Source organism: Manduca sexta, chromosome 28 (assembly GCF_014839805.1).
Source record: "Manduca sexta isolate Smith_Timp_Sample1 chromosome 28, JHU_Msex_v1.0, whole genome shotgun sequence".
In the NCBI taxonomy this organism is placed as follows: domain Eukaryota; kingdom Metazoa; phylum Arthropoda; class Insecta; order Lepidoptera; family Sphingidae; genus Manduca; species Manduca sexta.
Genome location: NC_051142.1, coordinates 5,846,588 through 5,870,449, shown reverse-complemented (window position 1 = coordinate 5,870,449; position 23,862 = coordinate 5,846,588). Strand labels below are relative to the sequence as shown.

Genomic DNA, 23,862 nt, shown 5'->3' with positions numbered 1-23,862 from the left:
CTTGGAACTCAATTACTGTTGTAAAATGCAAGGATAATTTTACAGTTAACTATTAGAAACGTAATAATTACAAACATTTTTATGTCAGACAATTGGACAGTGACGCTTGAACTAATTTTAGGGTGGTCGTTAGATAAAATAAGGTATCAGCACTAGTCAGTTTTGTCTACATCATAGGGTTAGCCCGATCTGATACTTGGGAGAAAATGATGGTATGATAACCATGATTCGTTTGGGACTATGGATGGTCACTGTTCATGAGCCTTAACCACCATTTACCAAAAGGTGTATTTAGTCATCCGTCAGCTTCCTGCCATAGAACTAAGGATAACTAGTGACCTATTCATATCATAGTCGTAAATATAGCCAGTTATTTTGTTTGTAAGCATGACGATTATATTTAATGCAATTCGTTTTTTACAGGTTATTTCAATGAATTAGTTGCCGAGGATGTTGCATTAATATGTAGTTAGCTGATTATGACGTATCGTAATAAGATTGACCTCAAACCGTATAACTGATTTTGTTTGATAAAACTGCTTCCCAATACCGTTTTTGCGTTCTCAGGGTATAATAAACAAGCTTAGAATCAGACGCTTACGTCACAAGTTGTTAAACATAACAATAATATTAGGTCCGCTCTATTCATGATTACAAACATAGTACGCAACGTATCAACAAATGTTTCATACAATTAAATTACCTAATAAAATGTTCTGTTAGTTTATAACAGTATGGTATAACTCATTAAAAATTTACGAATGAAACATTTTTAATCAGATAAACCGAATGTCTGTATTATCTCCTTGAATCTGAAATTATTTGCCGTAGAACTAAGATAGCAATGATATACCTTATCATTTAAATTATAAATAGTCTTTAATCATAATCAAAACAAACTTTAATGTGACTAATTTTTAAAGTACAGAATTTTGTGCTATTTAGAATAGACACAGTTTTAAGTCGTTGGACATAATCTAAGGTTTTAAGTTTGCCATTGTACTTTACTAAGAATCATTCGAGACAGGCTGTTTGTTATAACAAGTCTACGGTTAAAGCATTACGTGGGAAGACGGGCGAAGCCAGCCACGGGTAAATTGTGCCAGCTCTGGATACGAAAAAACTTTTTTGTTATTCTATTGCTCATTGTTGAAACACAAAAGGACCTGTTTCCTGCTATTAAGTTCATTCTAGGTACGTACGTATCATAAAATGGAAAGGTTTTTATATTTAAACGAATACTTGTTTCAAAGTTCGTTATAAATTAAAACCTAAAAGATACGAAAACATCATCATTAATAATAAAATACTGGATTGTTGGGTGTAATATGTGCGTAGGCATGTGACATGAGAGTCGATCACCCCTTGCAGCGGCGTGATTACATTAAAAGACCCCAAGACTAGGGGAAACGCAAGGAGCATAGGTAAACTTTACAAGTGAATCGATTCCAAGGGAAACATTATTGGAAAGACATTAAAGCCACTTGCCCAAACGCTGCATTCCCAGCTTTGGAAATGAATACGGCACCTTTGTTTATTGTCTCAATATCCTCCTCGTGTAAACATATTCAAACTGGAACATTACGTCATAATCGATAATCATAACTCGACGGTTTAACGTTTGTTTCAAGTTTGTTGTGACAATAAACATACGCTAGAAACGAGTTCGGTCATCTTACATGCGTAGTTTACTTATCTGTAGTTCTAAGAATAATACACAATGCAAGTGCAGAACATGGCTCAGCACGAGCGGCGATCCATTGTTCACACATGCGCGTTTCCGCTTTCTCGTGGAAAAATGTTAACGCATTGTTGGAAAGTAAACATGTAGTTTATGAGGCGATTTCGAGAATAATGTTCGTGAATATCAGTTCCAATATTGCGAGCAAATCCCGATAAATAAAGAGCGTACAAGCTCCGAGCCCTGCACTCGTAATACTTTGGAATAACAGAACTGCAATGCATTTATGCGACACCCTGGCGCCTAGTGTCGACAGTTCTGTCGCTCACAAACGCCTGCTTCTGTTCTTTGAGTTTCAATATAAGCGGCGCTATCATTTCAATGTCTAGAAACCATCACATTTGGCCGCGAGTCTCGCTCTATACGCAATTGTATTATTACTACTAGAACGTTGACACCCAAATAATAATAAACGTAGATCTGAGAAGCAATGAATAATAATTCAAATGTGACGGCTGCAAGTCTGCTTTAACATTATTTTAAGTTAGACAACCTACTACAACGAAAGTTGCTGACGGTATCAGATGGAATGTATAATCGCTGTTATCTCAGAAAACTTCAAGCAGTCGAGTAAAGTCGGTTACGGTCAAGTCGTATGGTTAAGTCTTATGCGTGGCGACAATAGCTTACCTCATTTTATATAACTGTGTGCGAGAATGCATTTTTATCTCACGTTGATTGCAGAACGAAATTCGGCGATATTAAAAACTATACTGGGTAGAGAAGTGGAGATGTCTAAGTATTCGTCAACATGATTCATAAAGTAATAAAAGCATAAACCAAAATCGCATTTCGTAGAAGCTTAATTAAAGAGAAAGGGATTTTTACTTATGATGAATTTTGCAATGACGACCTGTCGTTCAACCTAATTACATTGTGTAACAACATCGTACTATTTACAATCATATGGTAGGTACTGCGTCTTATTCTAATCAAGCCAACGAATACAATAGAAATGTTTAGTAGTACTAAAAACCAGAGTGAGGTTAATAAAAGTTGTGGACAGCAGATGTGCATAATTTCACAGTAGAATGAACGCGAGACCGGTCAGAGGGGTCGAACCACCGCAGCAGGTGTAATGGCACCGGCGGCGCCACCGACGCACCCATCTCCAGTAGTTATTACTTTACATTAAAACATCATACAGTTGGCCAATAAACCAGTAGCGAAACACCAATGTATTGGTACAGGTCGGGAACATTTGACATTAATTTAAAACGTTTCGGTGTAGCTTTCTGATGACATGAACGAACACTGATGTTTTGAAAGAAATATAGCTGCCAATCATAATATTTTAAAACGGAAAACACTTTTCCCCTTTTCCTATCAAATGCAATAAAAACAGCAAATATACTGGAAATATATATTTTTTTGCATATTATGTATAATTTCTCTTTCTCTAAATACAATGTAATGTCAAGCACATCCGATGAAGGCGAGATGATTTGATACTTATTCACGCTATAAGCTACCGCTAAATTTGTATGTTACACTGTCCAAATGGCCCCCTTCTGACGTCAGCATTTGCCGAAAACGTGCTCGTGCGGCTATTTTTGGTTTCAGCGGCGCCCATATTGTGATGACTGATCTGGCAAAAACATTTGGTATTTCAAGTGGCCGCTATAACACGTTTAATGAACAATCAAATTTCTAAAATTAAAATAGAATATGTATTAACTATATCGAACACTAGTGGCAGGCTATAAACAATCTGAAATATTTCTGGTTTTATTTTGATTGCACGATAAATTCCTTGTCTGAAAATACGAACATTGTTTGGTATTTATTGCGTTAATGAAAAATGAATATTGAGAATTTCCATTAAAAGGACGTAACAGGGAGCCAAAAATAACATTTGATACGAAATAAAATCAACCCGGAAAAATATACAACAGATCGAGCAAGAGTGCGTTAACCTAAGCGATGGACGTTGCTCACAATATGAACTAAATGTGTACCGTGCAGGTTCCCCCGCCAATGAAAGAAGTGAGAGTAAACAAACCAATTTAAAAAGCGTAAAACATATATTTTAAGGCTAGCGTATGACACAAATAACAAACAGAACGAGGGTGGGGAAATAAAACATGCACGTGAGCATAAGGTTATTGTACTTTACATCGATATGTACAGATAGTACAACACAATTTGAAAGCAAGTAACAATCACGACCCTACATTATATAACATTTTTGTTCGCTAAATGAGATAACCCTATTCTGCCACATTTTACTACTCGAATACCCGCATAGAGAATTGTTAAACAAAACTGCAAAACTGTGTTAATGGGAATAAAATACGTTAATTAACATAGGTAGTACATTGTCCATAACAATGATTAAGGAAAGAAAACATATTAATATACCTATATAAAGAATAACCTATCTATGTTTTAACTACTTCTATTTTAATATGCGTAATTGGCATATCCTTACAAAGGCATCATCCGAAATTGAAATATATGCGTTTGTTTACATTTATATTGTAGTATAATTTTATGGCATATTACAGAAAAGTAAAATTATTTATAATCATTTTAATTTTTAATATATCTCAGCACACATGTTGATACATGTATATCATCACAAATTAATGCATGTTTCGAAGAAAGAACCTAACAACAAATAAATTACTTATTTTCAGATAACTTTACATCGCGTATGATCAATTGACACTAATCTGCTTCACTAATAAGAGATCTTTCACGATCAGATCGTTAGTTGGTAGCCCTGCAGTGGCGTATAACTGTTGAATAGTCTTCCTGCTCATGCGTTTTCTCCTTCCTATTAAAAATTAAATTCTTTTTAAACGAAGCGTAAAGAACCGGTTTCGCAAGTCGTTATTATAAAGCTTAATGACATGACGCTCGCTGGCATCTCTTGGCTCGTAGGCGCATCGGCGTCGAATACAGCGGGGCGTTTTGAGTGTTTTAGAAAATATGTAAGCGTAGACTGCACGCTGTACCAAAATCATTTCAAGACATGTATAATATATGTTCAATGTCGCTTATAAAAACCCTTGACTACCCGCTCTCTTAGTCTAACACCGTGAGCTTAGCATCAAAACCATTATGTTACCAGTACTTAACATCAAGTGATGTATAATGTTGAGAACATTTTTAAATCTCAAGTTCTCATGTTTGAATTATGTGACAATCTTGTACATAGTACAGGTGACGTAGGTATAAAATTCCTTTCACAAATAAGCCTTGAAATGTAATCTTGCTAAGCAGCCACGCTGACAGACAAAGTCGAAAGATCGTCTCAAGCGAATTCCCGCACGGAATGCACGCGACCGTAAACTATCGATGTATTCTCACACTTGCCATTCACATAACTTCACGTTCTTTATCAGAAATGGGAGTGGACAGGTTAATCTCGACCATAATGCCCTACTGATCGCGTAATCTGTTTCGGTATTTTACGTAGTTTAGACATGTTTCCGTGTTTTATGACATTATCATGTATCTGATAAATTATAATATAATGATAAAATCTTCTGATTTAATATACTTGCAATATTTTCAAGTACATGCCATACATTTTAAACCAGGTGTTTTTTGTCGTTTCCTTGGCTCAGACCAAAAAAACATTGAATTAAGAAATAATAGGCAACATCTTACATCACAGACAAACTTATTTGTCGCAACTGTTCCCAGTCAATGCATCTAGATATCGCTAGAGTCGTGGACAAGGATGTACTCGACTTGACCGCAACTGTACATCCTATACTCAATTGCTTTCTGTCTGTCAACTTATATGAACGTACGGAGCAGACATCCATTCTTTACGACGAAGTTTTAATAGACACGACTGCAAGTCTAGTTGTACTTTCGAGTTGTTGGCGAGGAGTGAATTGTGCAACTAGCAACGAATATAATATCACGAGTGTTTGTGCAATGTTAATGTGACAGGTTCTATGTAAGCGTCTCAGGTGTATCAGTGCGAGCGTCGAGAGGTGATGGAGCGCGACGCATACTTACTACCAACGGGCGTAGTCAAGTAGCAACTGCTCTAAAGCGATCCCATTACTACCTATATTATTGTTGTTAGTAGAAGTTACGAGCAAATAAGTGCATACAATAATTTTGTGAACCAAACTTGAATACTGTTCAGTTACGAGTTGCCCATCCGCATTAAGATTTGCAAACTGACCGCGGATGCATTAATCTTGTTACATCCTTGGTTTAATTTACTTGCACGTGACACCTGTTCATTTTGGCTGCTGATTTGGATCGTTGCACCAAACAACGCTTGCCACGCGAGAACTTGTCAAACAACAGTGCTGCCGACTCATACAATAAATCCTAAATAACGGCATTATAAAAATGCTAAACTAGTTTAATACTGAACTCAAAATGTGTAACCCACTCCGAGGGTGACTATATATATATATATATATTATTCTAATAAAACCTGTTTCAAACTAGGCGAAACCAAAAATATGCACAGGCACCCGATTTTTACCCCAGATTCTTTCGCATAAAGTATCTAATCAACGTGCAGGCGGACTGTTTATAGGAGTTCATAATAGAACAAATATGGTATTGGATTGACGCACAAATGCATTCGTTTATAGCGAGTACGTTGATAATATCGATACAGACGTCTGTGTTGCAAACAATGATAAAAGAAGTATAGAGGATGGGTGATATGGTCACGTGACATGCGGCACATTTAATGCATAAAATGGTGCCGACTCCGCCCCTTACAATAGTGATATGCTAGTACCGAAAATTTTGTATCGACATCGAAGAATTAAGAGAGACAAACAAGCCCAAAAAAAGATCAAATACGAAAGGGGTTAGGAACTACCATAATATAAATATAACAAACCATAATGTAAACAAACAAACTGAAAGTGATTTATAAGTAACAATTGTTAAACAAAGCAGTACCTGTTGTGACAAACATCCAGTTGTGTTTGATCTATATTTGTATGTTGCACTATTCCTTGCTAAAAAATTTAAAGTTACAGATTAAGATATTTATTTAATACATGATAAATGGAATAAGATAGCGTAGCCAGCAATTATTTGGTTGGTTTTATTTTATTTTATTATTATGCTCTTTGATCGAGAAACATAACAATGGTTCAGCAAACTAAAATCAATGACCGTAAAAATGGTGGTTAAGATAATCAATTATAATAATTATTTGCAATAACAACAATATGATTATGTATCTATTTCCGTGCATGCAAATGTTGTTCGAAACATAAGACCGCCAATTGTAAAATATATCTTACATTTCATCTTTATGTTGTTTCTTTTATGTTTATCTATTCTTTTTATGTAACAATTCTAATTTTATTCATAGCAATATATTAAAGTAATATTACTATTAGGTGAAGTATAATAATCATTACTATTTTACTTATCGGGAATATTGTTGGAAAACAGTTATCTTTACTCGCGTTAATTAAACGTGTGGTTTATGCATATCTTCTCAAAATGTAAAAGAAATATGTATTTGGTGTAGGATTCAATCACGTCGCTCAATATTCTCAATTCATTTTGCCTTGGTTTTAAATTTTTGGTTATCTAAAAAAATATTCTAATTTCACTTAGTTTGTCGTTCTGAATAATACAATATTGATGTGTGCTCTAACATTCTTTCAAAGACAAAAACCGTAATTGATAAACGGGCGTCTGTTAAAATATCGATATCAATAATTTCTAAACAAATCCACCCACCCATCCCTAAGCTCGTGTGTAAACAAACATAATAATGATTTTAATGTGTATAAATCACGCCTAAAAGGGTCCAAAGCTTAACAAACCAGATCCACATATCATTTTAATTGATAAAAACAAATCCAAAAGTAAATATACAAAGATATTTGCTAATTTTCGGTAAAACAGTTACTAACCTATGAAAAGATATTTCGGGGTCTTTTTTGCGTGAATTCGATTTGCATCCTTTCACACAACACTGAGTCACTTTCGAAACTTAACAAATACACTAATAAACAAACTAAACAATTGAGAATATGATTATATTACTTTAAATTCAATATTTATGAAGATTTGTTTACATCGTCTGACACTACATGTACTTGCTGACTGGGTTTCGTAAAATGGCGTTTCGGCCGCAAGGCGGTCCCAGTGTGTTGAAGTAAACGAAATAGTGCCATATTCGAAGAAAGCAATTATTTTTGTCTTTGTTTGTTGCGTTCCAAATAAGCTTTGAGTAAAAGAGATAGACATATATATTGACAATTCTGCGTCGATTTCCCTAACATAAATATAACTTATTCATATAGCTAACTTTTGGGGCCTGTCCTCTTTATATTTAGTCAATGGTTGCAAATGCAGCGGATACAAATGGAGCGTCACTCGTCGCCACTCCAAGCAATCAGTATGTGCGCGCTGTACTGACTTGTCCTTGGGGATGGCTATGGAATAATTTGTTATGACAAACGTAGGTACGTGATTTTTGGAATATTTGATTATTTGGTAGACATCTATGTATGTATATATATCCACCTAATAGAACTGGGTAAATCCATAATATTCCGCATCGAAAATAATATGTTTCTGACTGGATTAGTAATAGTTCTTCGCAATTTATATATATTGGAATTTTAAGTATAGTAATATAATAATTTATCAAGGGATTTGTGCATAAAATACCAGCTTGCGAATACAAAACGTCAATATATTATTTAATAACTGCAATTAATTGCGACAAAGTCGTTTTTACAGAACATTAAATCGAAAAGAATTAGGTACTGAAATTGATTTATTGTTGATCTGGATGCAAAATAAACCCGGTTACGATTCATCGATTTAGATGTAAAACAGAGTAATAATTTGATTAAGTTGCGAAAATAAGTGTGTTAATGAATTTTTTGTGAGATTTTACATAAATGAGAGAAGCAGAAAGTATTTTTATAACCGCAAAACTACAGCATAACACTATGAGGAACGAACAGGTGGTTTTGGAATACTGATTAGCACAGTGTGATTGGGTCTTCGATATGTTCACTCATCATACGAAAAACAACAATCAGTTGTTACTTAACAACGGTTTATAATTAGACATTCCCAGTACAACTTTTTCATAATACGCAACTATTAAAAGCAGAACATTCTACGCTGCACTGCACTACAATCCATTAAACTAATCATTATAATCTCAAAATGACAAGTGATAGTGCATTATTTATTCTATATTGTTCATATTAATTAAAACACATTAATTGCCACCGCGTACATCCCAAGTATCCAAGTAAAATCAATATTCATGTGCGTAACTTGCTTATTAACCCGTCATGACTTGTCAAAATTTTATTTTCAAATATGTACAGGTAGCTGAATGTTTGCCGCCAAACATTGACAGCTACGCGTGTGACGGAAAAATAACCTTATTATGTAGTATATAAGGTTATAATCCCGTGACACACGCAAATGTCATGTAGCTGTCTTGGCTCGCCGGCGAGCCACGAGAGACCAAGAGTTAACTAGACTTGAGCTAAACCGGCCGTCTATCTTTAACTCCTTGCCACATCGTCGCTAAGTAATAAGTACCGACATATATGAAGAGACTCGAGCAAAAATATACATATGAATAGCTTGCAACCAATACTTTACATACATGTTCATGCATTTGCATGTCACTCGTCCCACTCTGGGGTACGTGCTCTACTAAGACTATTATGAGTCTAAGATTCGAAAATCTACAGTATTATTGTTTAAATATGTAATATGGTATCAGCATTTTATGAATTTAAATCAATACTTTAAAAAGACAGACTAAAACTACAGATTGTACCCGCTTACTTTAAAACTTGTACGTAAACAATTAGATTGAGCAATTTAATTTAGTCGATAAATAAATTATAATAAACTCGTATTAACGGACACTTTTCGCTACAAATGCGGACTAAACTAGTATTTTATCTAATCTGGGTAAGTTTATCGTAGGAAGACTCTCACGATCGATTCACTGAGATAACATGCGTTGTATATCAATAGTGTTTCCTTGGACGTATTTTATTAGCGAAACTTGTGTTTTGAAACTTGTTGACCGATAATGAACATTAAATGGTAAATGGTTATGTTTAATTTTATTCATTTTTCAATAAATTATATCTTAAACTGTAAACGAAAGTGGAAAGGTTTTTTTTTTCGTCATAACATCCTGAATTGTATTTTAATAATGGAAATAATTACTTTATTTCCATTATTAAAATACAATTCAGGATGATAGCACTTGAGCGGAGCAAATCAAAAATGCCTGTTTTTTCGTAACAATTAAAAAACTAAATTAATAAATCTCAATCAATTTAAATGTTCTTTTTTATATAAGATCCTGTTTAAATTCACCCGCTTAATTATAATTTAAGTTAGTACGTCGGAAATCAATATAACAGCGGGAGCTAATGCCTTCGTAAACAAAGGTAACCCTATCCCTTCCATTTTAGCAATTTTGAATTAGATAACAATGTTTTGATGCTCACGGAGTACACAGTCACATGTTTAAAAATAACCGTTATTGATAACGCTGTAGACATAGTACTGATGTTTTGGTTCCGTTTAATGTAAACAGGTATTAGCAATCTGTGATGGATGATACGACAAACGACATTTGGATGAAATCGCGATAGATAATATACTTGCGATCGGTAAATGTCATGTCGACTGAAACTAATGAAATAATATTTATTATTGAATAAAGGCAAAATGTGAGCGATGGAGGCTATAATATCGCCTAAAAAATATTTATCAATCTCTACAATAAAGAAATAGAAATCATGATAAGCGGACATTGAAATAGACGCGAAGGATTGTAAAATGAACAGACACGGTACACACAGAATACCACTAAATTGAAAACGAATTGAATATTACTCAAGAACTAAATATAAATAATTAATTTATCAACAACACAAATTAAATATCTAATTTAATAAAGTCGTTCCTTGACATTGCTATCTCATAATCTGCAAATTATTTCATATCATATCCCGAAACAACCTTGATATCAACAAGCGAATTATTGTTATCAAACTACCGGACACAAATATTTACTAGATTACGTAATGCCTGAAACAATAACAAACAGCCATATTAGCATGGTTATATGCAGATTCTAATTTGCTACGCGGAAAATTGGTACCCACTAACTGATTTTTCATTTCCTTACATTGTGGTAATTAGAAATAGCCTTGAAAATTAGGAGGTATTTGAATGTTGCCCAACGGCGCGCAACATTTGCATTGCCAAAATATTCGTAACATGATAAAGGTAAGGTACAATAAACTTAATGTTTGAATTTGTGCAAAGCTATGAACCATGTTTTGCGGCTCAAGTTGCGCATTAATTATAATTATTGTTCCCAGAACACTAACGGAAATAGAAATCTGGAACAAAACTAGTCCAAACGTTCGCAATACCTCATCTAAAAGGAAAATTTTTAGTACCACAATTCATAAATGCGGTATAATTAGTAACTTTAATGTAAAAGAATGTTAGACTGAACAAATTATACACTTTACTTCATAATATATCCAACGATGTGATTGGCAGATACAGTTTATTGAATAGCGACGATAAAAACAAATGCGTGCTACCTCGAACTTGAATAAAGATAGTAACAATGTAAACAGATTTAAACGGAAGCAGTGGCTTGGTCAGACAAATGAGATTCCTGCACACGAGAGGCGCGGTTCCGTGTTGAGCGGACAACACGTGCCGTGCGGAGAAATCCGGCGATCGTTCACACATGCCTCCACCATCTCCATACAACATGTTACACGGCCAATAACCACATTTTATATCCACTTTTCTAACGCCTCTGCCATTTTACTTAACGTTTATGTTTATGACCGTAACGTAAACTATCAAAAGATTTTAGTATCGACTTTTTTAGTATTCTGAACTTGTTATATCTAATAATAAAATGGGCCGTAAAGCTGCAACAGAATTATGAGCTTCTGATAAACCACAGAATTACTGCGGTACGACATCAGGAAAGTAACCTGATCTTACATGTGGCATCGTTCCGTGATCGGCAAATAAGAGCCAACTAAATGTTATAATTATTATAGTAATTAAATAATTTGAATCTAATTTAAACGATTATTTATTTTATTTACATACATATATGTGTTTAAGTGGGTACATACTTAACAACAGCCGTTGACGTGTATCTAGGTATTTGTTCATCAAAAACATATTATTTATAATCCCCACAAATTTCTTATGGGATTGGAATTACATAATATTATTGGAGACATTTTACTTCACGTTGTTTAAATATTTACCTAACATAACATAACTATACTAAAACGGGAATTAAAGAAGAGTATAGGCAACATAAATTAATTAAGTTCTCAAGTCCATAAATTCAAAAATATTTTTAAGTGCACAAATTTCATTGCATTTTATTTTATTAAAATAAAATTTGCATAGTATTTTCATAGTCAGTACAATAATAATAAGTGAAATAACATTAAGATATCATTTAAATAATTATAAGCGAAATATCCGTGTAAGCCACACATAATTACTTTTTAGTCTATTAAGTATAAAAATAACTGTAAATGTAAACTTATGCACCAGTTTCGATGCTGTGGAGTTAAGCGCATGCGCGCAACAGATTAACCATAATTGCACCATCGCCTTCTAATTACTCGAGCGATTCACATAAATCAAGCGTTTTACGCTGCCAGCTTAGATTTTTCAACATTTTTCTCTTTAAGACCCTGAGAAGCAAGGTTGTTTCAATTCGTAGTAAATTTTAATTCACCTGGGAACGTCTTAAAACATTACTCATAGTCATGTCATAATGTTTTTACCATTTACCACATTAGTTAACATTTACTATTTCACAGTTGATTTCAATTACATCACAGATGATTGATTACGTATTTCCATGCGCAATTATGTAGGCTGGTGATGGTAAGTGTGTGGTAACACCATACATTCGTGACATTTACATAATGTATGTATAAATGATCGGAGATGGGAACGACTTGTATCGTGCCGAACGATATTTGGTTTCACTTTCTCCTATTGAACACATTTTGTACGTAAACAACTTTCGCAATTTGTGAACGAACAATTTATCGTAAATATCATCAAATGACATAACTTGAACCTTCAGTAAATAACGATGCTCTTTACTCAAGGTTAATAATATAATAATACACAAAATTAAACCGGAATCCATAATAATATAACGAAATGCAATATATATGCGATGACAAGCAGCTAAAACACCTTTAGTGAAATATGGAGAAAGCTGGAACTCTGGAAGAATAAAAATGGTTACAACTTATCCCGAAAAAAGACTCACATAAACCAAATGGCAAACAAAAGCTCATACAAACGACACATATTACACACCACTATGATACGTTGCCCTGAATTTTGCAAGTAGAACGACCGCGGGTCGTGCACACAAATCAAAAATGCATACGATCTCAGCGATTTTTAAGATTTAGAGCTTTAAAAGTAATGTTTGATAACTTTGAACTAGGCTACATGTTTGCTATTCAACTGTTATAGTTGTAAATTTCATACCTATTAAAAAATGTTCCGTGTGTTAAATTTCATTAAGAAATCTCTGATACCATAAAAAGCAAAAGCTGTTTGTTCACTGAATCACTTCTACAAAGCCTTTTATGAATTTTAAATGTGATTCACCATTGAACACGAGATTAATGTTTTAATCATATTATCGTCTACCGATCGCTTCAATTTCGGATATTTGAGAAGCTAATGACGGGTACGTCAATCACATGCAAGTTGCAACTATGGACAAATAGCACTCGGATTATAATAATGCAAGAATTAGGAGCATATTCCGCTGACATACATATTTAGATTTCCTTTTAGTGTGAAAAAATCAGCACAAATTGCGAAAAAACCAGTGATGTGGCCATTAAGGAAAGGATACCTTTTAACGTTCACGGAATTCAAAAAACGCTACCAACCAAACACGATGCCATAATAACTAAGTAAACTGGAACTGATACAGCTCATAATGATTAGAAACCTTAAACATAAGTTGATAAAAGTGTAATTTGTGCGCTCAGTTTTGCCGAGTACTCGCCATTATTTGGCGTGGTCCTGCGTATTCTCGTTGAACCGGTTCTACAAGCAAGACCACGATTGGACTCGCTACTGCTCGCCAAATGAGTCGTGTGAGACGCGAACCTACATCTCAAATACACAGGCAAGGATATTTATGTAATGCTCCTTCCTATAAGTTTACTACTTAGCCTATGTTCCATTTGATAACAGCTTTAAAAAGTAGGTTTATGACAAATAGACTTACAAAACGGTCGAAACTGTTTATATTTGATATTGTACCTATGGGTAGATATTTCGGAGCTAGGGCGTACGTCAGAGAAGTCCTTGAGACAACACTAACTCGGCAATAAATGGCACAGGTGTGGCAGCTATCTATCTATATTGAGGGTAACATTTAAAAGCCTCGCACACCTAGGGATAATTCGAGTTTAGTCCAATTAAGTTTAAGCACTTAGCTGGTTTTGTTAACCTGTTAAGTACGTTTTATTTATTTCTAACATGGTTATTCAAATTGTTGGTACGGATAGCAAGGGCAGAAATATTTTTATTAGAATCTTCGATATGTTATTATAAATATTAAATACCTGGATTTTGCAGCTACTAGTATAAGATTCCAACAGACCGGCATAATTGTGTTGACTGCCGAGGCGTAATCATCTCTCGTCAGTCGACATTCTATTGGACCCCACTCCACTTATCATCAGGTGCAGCGGGCTCACTTTGCATTTTGTATTAGAGAATTCCATCATAATTTTTTTATTAACATAAGTTGATAAGCAGCAAGTGGCAACTTAATGTTCCGATTTCCGCAACCCAAAAACAATGCGAGCGTTGCCTGGTATAGGTACCCTATCCTTTTTCGTTAAGGCTGGACTGACAGCATATCCATTATCCAATATCTATGTTCTTTATTTTTATAGTCTCTGGGTATTTATGAACGCTGAATATCACCATCAGATGACCATCTGCCACCATCTCATGCCAGTATTTATTCATGATATAATAAATTAAAAAGTGTAAACAGATCGTCTGGTTTCTAAAACATCACATCCATACCTACAAATACTCGTGATTATATTGTATTAGAATAGTTTATTCCTGCAACATGGTATTTCCGTGAAAGCAAATGAATCCTTCTTCTGTTATGGCAATTTTTTTAAGAGCAGTCCAAAAATAATTTCGACGTTCAAAAACGTCATGTCTCTCGCCTGTCAAAAATATTATAATTTATAACGATCTACTTAAAAAGAAGAAGTTTTTATTACATTTTTTTTAGTTCACGATCTAGAAAAAAAAAATGTTTAGAAATCATTAATTAGAATTCAAAATTATCTAAAATCTGCATTTAAAAGTAGTATTTCTATGCAAAACGCAGTTGAAAACTAGATAGCACAGATTAAATCGAAAATCAATGATTAAAGTATTTTGTTATTATGCATAACTATGCATAAACTTATGCATGGAATTTATTTATTATTTTAAATAAGTCTGTTGACATAATTAATATATAGATTTTGCGGCACTCATTCATTCGATAGCGTACTCGTTTCGCAACTGCTCCAGGTGATATCGATATTTTGCCAAGCGTCTTGATACCAATACTTTCAACCCAGTACCCTAATGGCTATGTGTCAATAGAAGCCGCCCAAGCGCGACGCGGCGACACTCCGCGAGTACAAAGCGACATAAAACGCTTGCCACACTTAACGTATTAGAGCAAAACTCTTGATCAATATGGAATAACACATGCATTAAATCACGTTGCCAATATCCAGTTAAGTAAAATAGTTGATAACGATGTATCAAAAATCGAGAAAAACTTCTGAAGCTACAATGTAGCCAACAATTTGGGCATTTGCTTTAAAAGCAACAACTAGTAAAAAGTGTGCATTCATTGCCAATTATCGCTTGCTTTAAAGACGAAGGAAATCATTATGAGGAAACCTGCATACCTGAGAAGTTCTCTATAGGAATTTTGAGGGTGTATGAAGTCTACCAATGCGCACGGAGCCAGTAGTAGAGGAGGCCCGTGTCCAGCAGTGGGACAATACAGGGCTAATATTATATTTATACTTACCAGTAAAATTCTGCAACATCTAGACATGGTCAATGATGTAGAAAGGGCGCGCATAAAGTATAACGGTTTCCATTAAAAATATGTATGTAAGGTCTTTTATTGTATTTTGCGATCAGTATGAATGGAGCCCGATATTTTCTACCAATCTATAAGTGTTCATTAAGTCATTAAAAGATTTTTTTTTAGAATTTTTCCATATTATATTTATTTTACTAGATGACAAGCGCCGGATCATAATGACGGTACGAAAGGAAAATCTATCTTCCTTTCGTACGATTCACAAAAGTTAGTAACAACAAGCACTTGGCATTACAGATAAAAAAACAATATTAACATATCAGAAAAGTCTGCCCATAAACAGTTTAAACGCATTTCTTAAAACTTAATTACGTATTTTTAGAATAAGACGGCAATTCATCATCCCTTTGATGTCATTAAGATTTACGTTTTCATTTTCGTGTCTTCTTCAATAAGTGCCCTTATAACCAACACTGACTGACTCATAACGCATACTCATGTAGTTAGTGCAAACTTGACTCGTACTGTTTATTTTTCGTCGTATTTTGATGTAGAACGTATGTGACTAACGCCCGAATACTGAAACGCTACTCAACCAACCAACTTGTCTGAGGCCTACTTAAATTTAACAGGCTACTTAATTTAAATGGCATTCTCAAACGTACATTAAAAGATTTTACGGAAAACTCAGTTGAGGAGCAGTTAATTTGCTATAGATTATAAAAGTTTGTTTTCGTTTACATAATTTTAATAAAGTGATATTTATGTGTCGTTTCACGCAGCATAATTTATGAAACATAAAAAAAAAAACAAATAACGTAATACGCAGTTTAATGAAAAATGATTTTTATTATTAAATTCTCAACATTGATGTAGTAAATACATTCCAACTTATTTATACTTGCCATTTGGCAGCATGATCAGTATTGACATTAGTCACTTTAGAAAAAAAAACTTCTGTATCTGTCAAATTTTCGTCAACAATTAAATCGTAGTGATTATATTCTCTTTGTTAACAATATTCATAATTCTTATTTCGTGTCTTACCATAGAAGTTTCTATAAATTATCAACGGAGTCTTCAAATAACAAAACCCAATAAAGGGGTAGACATTATACGTAAATAGAAAAACAAGAACTGCTGGATATAGTGAAAAAGTAAGTATTGGATTTATTTGGAAGACCATCGACTTAATTAAGAAAAAAGGGCATTGCTCGATGCGGGCTGCTTCGGACATTCAATCTGGAAATTTTTGCGGGAGGCCTTTGTTCAGCAATGCCCGCGAGGAACAGAGGCAGTGAGCTGTGGGCGAGTAGCCGGCTGTGAAGTGAGAGGCCGTGGGTTCTCTTGTGTGATATATATAATCAATCAATCAATCAATAATTTATTCAAGAAATAGACTTCTGCAGGCATCTATATATATGTACTATGTGTAGCAAAATGTCTGTAATGAAATTTTATATGTCTGATATATAAGAATTACAATTAAAAAATATAATAATTACAATAAAGTTTCTTCTTGCTTCTCTAATAATTCTTTCTTCATTCAGACATGTTCAGACTTTCAATAAAATTAATTTCCCTTAAAATTGTTACATACACACATAATAAAGCTAATCATCCTAGAAGGGGTAGGCAGAGGCACAACTAGTTCCATGATATGAGCGCAGGCACAACTAGTTCCATGATATGAGTACAATATGATGTACCATATTGTACTCATATCTATATATATGTACTATGTGTAGCAAAATGTGTGTAATGTAATGTTTATATCTCTGATATATAAGAATTACAATTAAAAAATATAATAATTACAATAAAGTTTCTTCTCGCTTCTCTAATAATTATTTCCTCATTCAGACATGTTCAGACTTTCAATAAAATTTATTTCCCTTAAAACTGTTACATACACACATAAAAAAAGCTAATCATCCTAGAAGGGGTAGGCAGAGGCACAACTAGTTCCATGATATAAGCACAGGCATAACTAGTGCCATGATATGAGTATTGACTGTGAGTAGGTTCCTACACATGAAAAATATCCCAGATGACCCTTTGATAGGTGCCTGTGGCAAAAGAAATGAAGGGCAATGAATATCTGGTATTTCTTGTTATGACCGGCTAGGCTGGATCAATATCCAGTTTAAATCAATATGATGAATGAACATTGCTGAAATGACAATTCCTGAATTAAAAGGCATAATTTAGGACAATTCCTGAATTAATAACATAAATACTCTTCGAAAGTGTCTAATTTCTTTCGATTTCTTCGATTGACACTATATTCTTCTTCAGACAGTGATGATAGTGAAGAAAAGACATTTTATTAAATCGAAAGAGAATATAATAACTACTAACACAACAATAAATATTTTAGCGTAAAGATTTGAGAGTAGTCGCAAGCACTCTCAAATTAATCTCAATAAACAGCCATATAAGGCGGCCTTAAATAGCTGTCAAACTTTAAGCAGGGTTTGTGAATACCGTTTGAATCAATAAGCGGACCTTAAACCTTCGGCGCCTTAAATTTAAGGTTAGAAAATAAGTGACGTTTCAGTATACCAATTTCAAAGATAACGAATGCTTAAATCCGTGAGGCCATCTTAAATATTTAAGTAGCGTTTGAGTATTCGGGCGTAATCAGCACAATATAGTTTGGAATTAGTCTGTCTGATTCAGTTATACGACTTGAAAATAGTAGCGTGACAAAAACATCTTACTAAAGGGTCTCGGTCTTGAAAATATTTAACGAACAGCACGGAACGAGAGTGCTTTACAATTTTTTCTTAAGATTTCCCGATACTATACAATGTACTAAAATTAATATTGTTTTGGATTTTAATGGACGATATCCGAAGTCCCAAGTTTGATTGTATTTCTATCGTGGTCAAAACTTGGTGTTAGGATATTTGGAATTTAATATTAATAAATCAACCCTGCCAAGTCTTGTATGATCCATTAGAATTTAGTTGTTATTTCACTAGCCGTGTGTCTAGTCACAATTTGTTTGCTCAGTGCGGCCACTAACCAGGTCGCATTACTAAACGCTCGCCGAACTAGTTCAGGGACGGAACAATGATTGAATTGTGTAACACCTGCTCTTCTTATTTATTGTTATTTCGGCAGATCGACTTTAATGCGATAAATTTTTGATCCTGATCAATGTTATTATGTCAAATTAGCTGCATCAGCAATGTTTAGGCTATCAAGCGGAACTGTTCATTTGCGTATCTGTGCAGTGATGACATAGTATAGATTTAGTGTGATAATGGGCATGTTAAAATATTTATCAGTACTGTAATAAACTTATTTAAATTGTTGAAACTGAAAATAACTTATAGTTCTTAACACCTTTTACCGAAAATTAGAAAAAAATTGTTTCCTTTAGAGGCAGATGTGATAATAATTCTAATTCGATAAATAATTATTTCGCCTACATTGCAATGAAACAGTAAGACGACCAACAATGATTGCTTACATTGTTTGAACATGACAACTGACCAAAGATTTAAATGAAATCTGTCCGCATGCAGTCTGGCCCATATTTACGTTTCGGATTCAACAATATAATACTTAAACATAAAAAACTGTGGGAACATTAAAAATATATAATTAGGACGAAAAGTAACAATGAGTTCTGTTATGCCACAGGATAAAGGCCATTAAGGTACAAAAGGCACAGAATAATAGCACACTTGTTAAACTATATGCAGGTCGAGATGTCGTGAATGCGGTGTGGGTAGTGGGATTCATAATAAGAAACTAGCATGTTATCAAGACGAGACAAGAATTTCACACACGACTTTCACTTTGACATACGTTGATTATATTTTTTATGCAAAAATCCAATACGGTAAATTAAAATCGAAAACGTAATTTAAGTTTTATGAAATATTGAACTTCAAGTCATGAATAGCTATGGAAGTTTCACTTTCGTTCAGTAATTTGGTGTGTTCTCGGTATCTCGTACAAGCATAATATTTAAACAAATTTCAGCCGTATAGAGGCTATGAAATACGTTTCACAACGTAATGCGTATAGAGCGGAATGCGGCCCGCTAGCGACCTTGCAGCTTGCCAAAGTTAACCACTCTCGCGCACTTCTAGATCCAAATAGCTATAGCGTTTCAAGTACTTGTGCGTGCGGTTCAATGGCCGCAACCTCAATGTTACCACACATAAGACAAAGACGCGTTTCATTCCGACGTACAGAAAGCCGGCGTACTGGTTCTTAATGCCCTACAAACAGGAAAAATCAATTTCACTGTTACTAATTTCTATTGAGCACACACAATTGAGCATTCTCTAGGTCGAATATGTGAACTTGCCCATTTTACATGTTTTTAAATGAAAATTATGCAAATGTGAACATCACGATTTTGATTTGTATTCACAAAACTCTACCTATGCCATAAATCATATTATAAGACAACTTTTCCCATACCAGTTTTGAATCTTTAACATACAAACGAATTATCAATTGAGCCCAATCAACCTTTCACAAGAAATGTTGCTGGGCTTTAAACCTGTGACCTTGATAAGTATTATAGACTACAAATCTCACAATATCTTAATGAATAAAAAGCCATGTTCTTATGGAATGTTAAAAGAAATGGCATCTTACATTCACGCAATGATTGTTGGCAGACACATAGATGAGCAGATTATAGCACAATGGGAATATGCACTTAGACAATTATTGTTCTCGAGCATATAGCCTTTTGTTTTGAATGGAGGTAGAGTTCGTACTTTGTTATTCAATCATAGAAATTATGCTGTACCATTGTTCAGTCTCACTTAAATTATTAATATGTTTTTATTTTCAGGTTCAAATTACCCATTTTTCCATTACTCATACCAATATTTAAGTTATTACTAGGGCTAAAACATATAATTTCCTTTAACTATTTAATAACTGTGATTCAATTACAAGCTAAAAGGCATTAAAATACAATACAACTTGAGGAAAAACATGTACCTACAAATAACTTCAGATGTACTAAATAAGAATGGGAAGTCCATTTCATAATAAAAACCCAACATGCTGAATATATTTTATTACCATTATTGCATACTGCCTGCAGATAGTTTAAAAATAAATAATTCATTCTATAAAGCTGAAGAGTTTGTTCATTGTGATTTTGAAATTATTTTCAATAATAGGAAGCTACATTATTCCTGATAGGTTACTTTTATCTAGGTTAAATATTTATCCTGGAATTTTTTTAAAGCAGTTGGAGCTGCTCGCAATTCCTAGTCTTTTATAAAAGATGACATCAATTGTATTAAAATGGTCACCCTACAATACCACATTCTCCTTTTTTGTTCACAAATATGTGGATAACAATGATATCTCAGTGGGTGTATATTTATATTTGCATAATCAAGTTTGATTTTATTTGTTCAAAGTGTTTAACATTCACTGAGATAAAGTTTCTGTTGTTATAATAATATTTTATGTTCATCTTCCTTGTTTTATGTGAGACGCAATTGCAACACTAACCCACATGCCAATGCCCCACACATGATTGATAAAGGATTATGACCTGCACAATAATTGTTCAGTTGTCTATTTTTCATTTTATAAAAAAATTGGAAAGTTTATTAATTGTTTTACATTACAGTAAATTATTGATTTAAATAATGTAAATTCTAAAATAAATAAAGCAATTTCTAAACAATATGACATCCAATCTCAGTTAGAGAATAGGAATCTATTTAAACCATCATCATTTTTGTCTTATTTATTGCTAGTTTAGTAATTGGATACATGTTAATGGATGTTTTTTGCTTCATTCAAATTAATTAAGCAAGTCACAAGTCTCAATGTCAGTAGTCTGCAGCCAGACGCTCAGTTTTAGAAGCCACACAATACATATTTGATGCAACATTAGATTAGCTTGGAGACAAAACATAAATATTTTAAAACATTCAATGTTTTATTTATATATGATTCATAAATATGCAAACAGAAAATCTTTCCTTTGACTTTGTTTAGTTTATGTGTGATGACTCATTTAGAATGATTAACTAATGTATTTCCAATACAGAACATCCATTAGAAGATACTAAATTAATAACTGACTTCATTTTAGGGTATAATGATGTATGTAATTATGATTTTTTTTAGATTTTAGAGATTAACTATTGAAGTAAATAGGTTAACTTAGCCATTTTTCCACTCTACTAATGTATATTTGGTACCTTAAAATAATACATTTATTGGAAAAATGTTTCAGTAGTTATAAATAACAACCAAGTGGTTAAGAAATATGACATTGACATTGAGACTTCTGGCTTATTTTTGATATATTATATTTTTTAACATAGCTGATAATTCATAATTATCTCACAATATTTGTCATTGCAATACACCAATTATTCCTTAAATATTTCCTTATCTTGGCTCATGTTAATTGTCTTTAGTCATATTTCTTTGAATCACTAATCTAAGACTGGGCATAATGACAGATTACATGTGATAATACAGATATTGCTTTAGATTTAAAAAATATCACTGGCATGATAAATGAAAACATGGTATATATATATATACATATATATATATGAGTTTTTATTTTATATGCATATATTTTGTCCCTGTTAATTATTTTTTTATTATTTATTGTAATCTTTAAATGAAGCAAACCATTTATCACACAGCTTTTATGATTCCATAGTAATAAAAACTGAGTGTGCATCAGATTTGTAATTGAGTTTTCCACAAAACAAAAAATAAGCACACAAAATACAGTAAAAATTCTATATGATGTTTATCTCATACAGTTAGTTGAAAACATGACACTTGTTTTAAACCAGGCTGTATGTTTTATTCTGCTAGCTGTTCTGTAAGATTTATATCTTTGGACTTCTTAATCATTCTCTATGACTCAAAACTTTTACTTGGAATTAAATTATGTACATATACTATCAAATGTTTTCATCATTACGCGTACTTTTAACTTCGGTAAAAACAAGTCTAGCAAACGTTTACACAATTAAACATGTAATAATAACCATAAAAAGATTTTCGTAAGAGTACAAAAGTTCGTTTGTTGTAAACATACATAACTTGTTTCTATATTGTCCGTTGCTATGAAAGCGTTTACATGTCGTGTGGTGATACTTAGTGGTAAATGGAAAGTACTGATAACTTTCTATTCGTTCATATTTTTTATTATATTATTATATTTGACCGTCAATAAGAAAATACCATATTCGGATCTGTCCGACTTAATACCTAAACAAACATTAGAGTACATAATACAATTGCAGCAATCAAATTACACATTGATAGAAACCGACACCGTTTCATTCTTCGCAAAGAACTTACCCAAAGCTCAATACCCCAATTCATTTTACTGGTAGTACAATCACCTCACTTACACAACAAAACACATTGAAGCTTCACTAACACACTACAGTCGTTACCATAAAAATTATAACTATAATTCCACAAATAAATTATTTTTTATCACTACCACCATTTCCAAACACATTCCATGGAAATAAACATGGCTGACTGACATGACATTTCAAGAGACTGATCGCAAATGACGGTCGGAAGTAAAAAAAATACTCACTGCTCGTCTATGGTAGGGATACCAGATTAAAATAATATTGTTTAGGTAGAGGAAAAATGGGTTCAGTAGTAAGCGAAAACGTATTATGTTTTAAAATGTAAATAACTATTAAATAATATTTTCATTTGTCCTAGACGAAGCAATAGGTTCGCCCCCAATCACAACATTAAGGAACGGAACACATAACGAAAATTAGGCGCCCTTGTTGCACCTCTGCTTACGCCTTTGGGGATATGTTTTTTTTTTTTGGTAAAAGTACTTAATTTTTTTGTTGGGTTACGCATTTTTATCTGCTTTTTTAAATTTATTAAAATTAGATACCTATGTTTCAGTGTTACGAAGAGAACGACACGAACTTGCACTACGTCTGTCTGTCCGCGATAACTAAAAGCAACAAACGCA

At 33.4% G+C, this 23,862-nt stretch overlaps 1 protein-coding gene across 2 annotated transcripts in view; it reads right to left on the bottom strand.

Annotated features, from left to right (window-relative positions):
* The window catches only part of LOC115441853 (formin-binding protein 1-like), a 49,569-nt gene extending 26,122 nt beyond the window's left edge, over nt 1–23,447 (bottom strand). For both annotated transcript variants that reach the window (XM_037444360.1, XM_037444361.1), the window contains exon 1: nt 23,211–23,447. In XM_037444360.1, the coding sequence (XP_037300257.1) occupies nt 23,211–23,234 (24 nt within the window). In that variant the 5' untranslated portion in view covers nt 23,235–23,447. The remainder of the gene's footprint in view (nt 1–23,210) is intronic.
* Nucleotides 23,448–23,862: the final 415 nt, after the last annotated feature.